The sequence below is a fragment of the Portunus trituberculatus genome, chromosome 42 (assembly GCF_017591435.1).
Source record: "Portunus trituberculatus isolate SZX2019 chromosome 42, ASM1759143v1, whole genome shotgun sequence".
Lineage (NCBI taxonomy): Eukaryota > Metazoa > Arthropoda > Malacostraca > Decapoda > Portunidae > Portunus > Portunus trituberculatus.
In genome coordinates, this window is record NC_059296.1 from 12,524,438 (window position 1) to 12,531,937 (window position 7,500).

A 7,500-nucleotide genomic window follows, 5' to 3' on the forward strand; every position below is an offset into this window, starting at 1 on the left:
AGCATGAGCAAGAAAATTGTGCACCTAATAGATCTCCTCAAAGACTGTAATCCTCTTCACCAACAGCATCACATCATCCGTTAAGCAAAGCAAGTCACAAGGAAAGTCATGGTCGGGAAGTAGAGCAACCTGACACAATCATTCCATTACATTTTTCGCCACGCCTCAATCAGACGACCTTCACTGTGACGGGAATCTCCTTACAAAACTCCCGACAACTGTCATGATGAATCACCAGCAGATGACACCAACTGAGAATGAGAGAGAAAACGCAAAAACGCAGGGTAAACGAGTGCTGGTTATTTGACTGCTGACTGTAAGACTATGGCTATATGTACACTTCTTGCTTGCCATCCTACGCGAATGAGAGCGAAATCCGAACAGCATCTCTGCCAGCACGTGTGGAGTAATGAGGCCGCGCATGATACAGAGCAACCTCACGTTCATTGCATTCCCTCACACACCCAGGATGAAGAGAAGGGCATCGCGGTGTAAATGGCGCTGTACACCCTTACTGGGACGCACTCAGTAAACTATGGATGTATTTTGTCTAGCTTGGAAGAACATACAGAATGGTGGAAAGAGGAATTACCCTCTTCAGTACTGGGACACGTTTTTGCCATGAGTTTTGGGTGTCTTTAGAAGATTTCATTTGCATTAGGAAGAGTCTATGGAGATCAGAAGATTAAAGGTCACAGTTTTCACTATTCTAATCCCCCACATAAGATTCTGAAGCTGTATAAAACAACCAAATAGTAAGCACAATGAGTCTGAAAACACGTCCTGGTACTGAAGGGGTTAAAAAAAACTTAACTTTTTTGGTTTTGCCTCTCACGTCTACCTATAATCATCCTGCCCTCTTTCTCAGATATACGGAATAGTACAGAAATGCATTGTCACTATTAGCTAATGTTATAAATGAAAGAATCCTTGGCACAATAACACCAATATAAGGAAAATAGATGATCATGCTCTCAAAATGTATCGTCATGCTCATACAGCAACGAAAGACTCAATGAACTCCTTGTTAAGAGTTCTTTGCCTAATTCAGAGCCAGTCCGCTTCTGTTGAATAACGCTCAGAGGCTCAACTCACGCACCACCCACGGAAATTCCTAGATGTGGGCGTGGTGTGTGTGTGTGTGTGTGTGTGTGTGTGTGTGTGTGTGTGTGTGTGTGTGTGTGTGTGTGTGTGTGTGTGTGTGTGTGTGTGTGTGTGTGTGTGTGAGAGAGAGAGAGAGAGAGAGAGAGAGAGAGAGAGAGAGAGAGAGAGAGAGAGAGAGAGAGAGAATTATATTTGTTTCTTAATACGCACATACTGAGAAGAAAAAAATGTTGACCCACGTGAACGCTACATAGATCCTCCCGCCCCGTCCCGCCACACGAGCCGCGGATGAGGGGCGCCTTGAGACCCTCGCGGCCTTGGTGGGAGGAACAGTGCCAGCTTAGAGTGCACGGTAGCGTTGATATGGCATAAAACAACCACTATGCTTTCACACGTAGCTACTTTGTTTCTTTATTTCAGAAAAGCTATATATACTAGTACAAATATTCACCCTTTATTACGTACAGACATGTATCAACTCGTGTTACTTGACGTGCTTTTTCCTTTCCTGAGCCACTAATACAAGTTTGCACTAGCTCTTAACATGTCAAAGATATCATAATATTCGATTACGTGATGAGTATTCTTAGAAGCAGAAACCCAACACTGCAGCACTCTCGGGCTTGGCTTACACATCTTTCATTTAATCTTTTCTTTCCCCATTATTATCATCTCGTGTAACTTATTTATAGCGGAGAAGGATAGAAAAATGACTTGGCTTAAAATTGAAATCACGAGAATTCAATAGCGATGTTTAAAGTTTACAATTAGTCAGACATGGCAAGATTGAAAATGTGCAAGACTTGAAGTCAGGTTGTGAGTCGCTAGCACCTTCGGCGCCTTCCTTATCTGTGGGTCCCTCACTGCACCAGAACGGACAGCGTTGCTTTCACATCCTCATCATTGATGCTCTACGGACATTGGATCCAAGCAATATAGTATACACAGGAGAATAACTGCATGCATTGTGCATGAGCCAACTTAAAAGAGAATTTAATTCTGATTTAAGCATTCTCCGATGCATGAGTAATCAGGTGCAAGGACATCACCATCAAACACAACACAGCAAGACTGTGCATTACTGAATATAAATCTGGGCAAAGACGGGTCCATCCTCCTCCCGTCGCCCTTCACCTACAACCCCCCCTTCTACGTGGGCAGAGTCACTAAGCAGCTTAGTGTTACCACACGCACGGCGACATGACTTGAAGGATACACATTCACGTCACGATTCTCTATCTCTTTCAGAAATTCAGATCTTTGTGCATCACTGCAAGCTGTGGACAGTGTAGTCGCATCATAACGCTTCCACCACTCTACTACATGCCTACAACTCCTGAGAGGAGGCCACTTGCTACGTTTTGACTTCAGTTTCTCCCAGTCTGCCATTTGACCTTCCTTTCATGGCATTAGAACTTCCCGTCATATCAGGAGGACACTTGTCCCTTTTATACCATCGCCACTAACCCCATCAACTTCAACCGTAACAAGATCTTTGGGACTGCTACAAAAACATTGTCACAATAAAACCATTTAAGCTTACCTCTCTTTGTCCCTATGATAGCCTTGGTATGAACAATTCCAACGGTATTCAGGAGAGCCTCTCTTCTACTCGCAAGGATTGATATAAAAGTATTAAAGACTTACCACACCAAATATCAGTCATAATTTTGTATTCAAGAATATGGCAGCTCCATTTATTAAGTTGTTCAATATTAATAGTATTGTATTGTACTTGGCATAATAATAATAGTAACAATGATAAAATAATAATAATAATAAATACAATAATAATAATAATAATAATAATAATAATAATAATAATAATAATAATAATAATAATAATAATAATATTAATGATAAAATATAAATTTTATATTCTTTATTACTATTATAGATTTTATTATCATTACATTATTATTTTTATCATTATTATTATCACCATTATTATTATTCTAATCATTACTATTATTGTTGTAGTTACAACTGCTGCTGCTGCTGCTGTCACAATCAGTCACAGCAAGTGCGGTGAGGGAGGAACATATTGCACTATATCAATTCACTACACACAGAAACTGTTTCCATACAAGTAGTGAAATTTGGTCCACTTCATGTACGTAGTGTAACGCTGAACTATTAAGAGACACACAACACAACATTCAGAAATAGGTCACAAGGAGAGGGAACCAAATACTGCGTGTGAATCAAAGTTAAGTAAATAAAAAAAAACGTCAGATTTTATTGGGAAAAGAAAACATATACTTGAGCCTGTGCTTGATAAGGGACGTTACTCTATGGTGTTGTTGTTAATGTTAGTGATGTTGTTACTAATCTATCTGTTTATATTTTATATCATATCTATTTTTGTTTGTCGCCATTACAAGACCCGATCAGTGAGTTGCCTCCTCATCTCCGCCCCACACTCCGGTCCACATCAGCCCAGCAATTGTGTTGAGACGCGCGCCACGCTTCCATTCAGATGCGTTCCCCTTCCACACAGTCTATAATCATTTGTCCTAATTCTGTCAAGTCCATTCCACGCTCTCTCTCTCTCTCTCTCTCTCTCTCTCTCTCTCTCTCTCTCTCTCTCTGATCAGCTAGGGGGATATCACCACGTGCTGTCACATTTGGGATGAGTCAGTCCGTCATCTGCCACCGTCACCAGTCCGTCGCCGCCAGCCACACCGCTGCAAGACCACTATGAGTACAGGTAGTGTTGACGTGCCTTGTAACCTTCTATGTGTATATTCGTCTGTCCTGCTGCCTTCTTTCTCTTCATCTGTAGTGAACGTCGTCTTTTCTCCTTTATCAACAAAAAATAATCAATATGAAACGTTTACTTTGGCGTTGCATCATTACTTGAAAACACATAAGTTTTGGTAAGAAATTTTAAGTTGATCTCTTATGCTTTCGATGGTCTAACCTATTCTTCTCCAGAACGAGGTAGGTCGCGAAAAAAAGTAGATTAAATTTAGTCTATTCCAAAGTTTTAGCGCAAGCGAATGCATGCGACACACACACACACACACACACACACACACACACACACACACACACACACACACACACACTGCCTTACGTCTCTTATCCGTGACTACTCCACCGAGGCATGAGAATCGAGACACTTCCGGGGACTAAAATAACCATATATCTCTTGGCATCTCTGTTACCTTGGTCTCAGGCACGGCAAAGGAAGAAAAAAAAATGTGAGGACGTTTGAAAATGTTGCTTTCCTCAGTTTCCATCCCGTTACATATGCCAGGCAAGATAATTGTGGAACTATTTTCTCACTGCCGTGTTTTCAAGCACAAGTAGAAAATAAATAATGGCCGAAAACATGCACAATAAAAACTAAGTATTTTATAAGATTAAATTTCCACGGTCATAGCCACGGCGAAACTGATTTTGGGTCCGTTGTGACAAACCAGCAGGCTTCAGCAAATACAGTGACAAGAAAACGTGCATGATACGACATTAGTAAATACAGAACACAATGTTTTGATATTCTATATTTAGATGTTAATATGCTTTCGCCTAATTTTGTATATTGAGACACCGAAATTTTTGTGAGAAAAGCATAGCTGCAATATATTTTCAGAGAGAGAGAGAGAGAGAGAGAGAGCGTAGGGGGAAATTACGGGGTAAGAGAACTTGCCAGGCCTCACTGTTTAATTCAGGCTCCATGAGTGCATTGCTCTTCACAAAGCGGAAGCAATTTTACCATTTCCTCATGTGCATTAACCATCAATGTGAGTGAACTGTTGACCAGCGTTCTGCTTGTTTTGGGGCAAGAGGCGCCAGTGACTTGAATCTTTCGCTGATGCCCCGCGTGTCAGGGTTACACATAGTCTTTGTCTTGTATATTTTTCAAGGCTGATTTACAGTTTTTTCACGTTGCTACGCACGTGTGCGCGCACGCTCACACACACACACACACACACACACACACACACACACACACACACACACCTAAGTCAGCGATAGAGCTGAAACCAAATTATGGGATAGTTTGTACCGGTAGTCTAACATAAGCAATACTTGACGCTTTTTTACCTGCCTTTGTTCTCTTTTTTTACACCAACGAGTTCATTGCAATAACAAAGGACCAGGCAGGAGCAATGAGGGCAGCAAAATGTGCGCAGAAGGGAGACAGATGCACACAGTCCGACATGCTTCACGCAGTGTCTGCTTCTCACTCTATTCTATGGAGCGTGTGTAAGTACTTCGTTTCCCATCACCTCTTCCTCCCACGGGCGGGGAGCATCGAGGGCGCCTGACACAGACGTTCCGTTCCGCCTGACTCTGAATCACGGAGGGAGAGTCGCGGTAAGGATCACCACGGCCGTGTGTGTGTGTGTGTGTGTGTGTGTGTGTGTGTGTGTGTGTGTGTGTGTGTGTCCATTGTTTGATCAGAAAAAAAAATACTGAGAAAGAAAGATGAAAAGTAGAGAAAAATAAAGAAAATGTGTATTGCAATCAAATAAAACTGCCTTTCTGAAACACAAACACACACACACACACACACACTTAATTGTCGTTCCATACTACATTCTTTCCACCAGCGATGCGTCCTTCGTCACCTTGATTCCTGACTAACCTGCATTATCATTTCGTGTCCCTCTATTTCCTTCTCAAGTTGAAAGTGCGACGAGTAATCGTAGTGAGAAAGCCGCGCTGGCCACCCGGGGGCAACGGTGCGCAGAGCATAGTGGTCTACTTGGCGCACACAGGGAAAGCTTTGCCGCCTTGCTAATTGTGTTTCAAGTCTCGCTGCAAGCGTGGCTGACCTGCAGCAATCACATTGAAGCACCAATGGTGTCAATAATGTATTTGGAAGTTTGAAAAAGACACCACCAATAACACGCAGCTACCGTAGTGCGTTATACACGTATACGTACGTGTCCTGCAGTCGTGGCACTCTTTGCTACAGAAACAACAGATAAGTCTTCCTATTCTCTTCACAATTGTATCAGTCTGACTAGACTTTCTGTAGTTTTCTTGTTGGAATGTCTTCTATAATGTTTCCTGTTTGGAACCACTCTCTTAAATCACAAAAGGAGCACTCATGGGACAGTCAACACTTGCACGCTCCCTTGACACACATGAATGGCACACCATGAAGACAAAAGATTCCTTGATTACACGAGAAATTCAGCAAAAAGTAATACTGAGTAGCTGATTGCTGATGACTTGTTCAATGCAAGACATCACTGTGAGATGGCGTTGATCCAGAGAAATTCGAATCTCTAGTATAGATACCTAGTATTGACTACCTGTGGGTCGGAAATTTCCCACAAGACGATAATGTACAGGCAAAATTAGCCTGAAAACAGAGGTATGTGTTCTAATAGTACATGATCCTACCTGTAGATAACATTAGGTATGTAAAAAACTACCTCAAAACGATAAAGATATTGATGAATTAGTTCAAAACTTGGCAATAAACAACGGCGTTTCCTCTCTAGATTTTCTTATCACATGAGGGTAGTGACGGGAGGCCTTGCTTAGGGATATATATTTGTTTCAGCTTATCAAAACTAACTTAGATAATCACCACGTAATCTGACGCCCTCACACCCCGACAGTTGCAGTGACGGACACGGATCAGTAACACGAAGGGCACACACTCACCAGGTGCTTGGGAGCTACTGATCCAGCGGAGCGTGTGAAGATTGGTAGCAAGGGAGACCGGCGAAGTGACAGGAGGAGTTTCTTTAGGCAGAGAAGTTAGTATGACAAGTGAATATCACCTGACAGCCACGTCGCATTCAAATGAAAGAAGCCAGTGTGGTGGTGGTGGTGGTGGTGAAGGGACCATATTAGGAAAAGTGAGCTATCTATGACTCGTTTCCGTTGTAGTGTAACCGAGATAGGAGATGATAAGCCTCTGGCAGATAACAAAAAGAGAATGGGAATCCTGGCGGCGCTGCGGCAAGAGCTGCATGCAGAGGGATGTGGTGTGATACTGTACGGGCGGCAATGAATGCCACAAGAATACCTTCACGCAACTTATTATTAAGTCTAGGCACAAAATTATCACCAGCTGATTAAAGTATAAATTCCTTAGTAAGTGTTTCCTATTTATGAAGCAAGTCGTTAGTTTACATTCCTATTAACGATTTCACAGTTCACAGGTAATATGCCTTTCATATATTGTTATAATGATCATACAAATATTAATAACTTAATTTACATATTATAAATTATATGAGTCTTATTTCACACTTATCACAAACAAGAAATTCCAAGTGCTAGAGATAAAATAAATTATAATACTAATCGTTGCAACATAAACAACTACATGGCAAGTCACGTTACTGCTCTATGACACCAATCTCTCTCTCTCTCTCTCTCTCTCTCTCTCTCTCTCTCTCTCTCTCTCTCTCTCTCTCGCCT

General features: G+C 41.8%; 2 protein-coding genes across 4 annotated transcripts in view; one reads left to right on the top strand and one right to left on the bottom strand.

Moving 5' to 3' along the window:
- LOC123517414 (ras-related protein Rab-10-like) overlaps positions 1-7,452 on the bottom strand; it is a 36,496-nt gene extending 29,044 nt beyond the window's left edge. Inside the window, exon 1 of one of the 2 annotated variants that reach the window (XM_045277437.1) lies at positions 6,736-7,452. The gene's annotated coding sequence lies outside the window, so the exon portion shown is untranslated. Of the gene's footprint in view, positions 1-6,658; positions 6,684-6,735 lie in introns of those variants that run through there. The other variant, XM_045277436.1, reaches the window with a different exon arrangement.
- LOC123517413 overlaps positions 3,329-7,500 on the top strand; it is a 7,421-nt gene continuing 3,249 nt past the window's right edge. The window contains exon 1 of one of the 2 annotated variants that reach the window (XM_045277435.1): positions 3,329-3,814. In XM_045277435.1, the coding sequence (XP_045133370.1) occupies positions 3,805-3,814 (10 nt within the window). In that variant the 5' untranslated portion in view covers positions 3,329-3,804. The remainder of the gene's footprint in view (positions 3,815-7,500) is intronic. The other variant, XM_045277434.1, reaches the window with a different exon arrangement.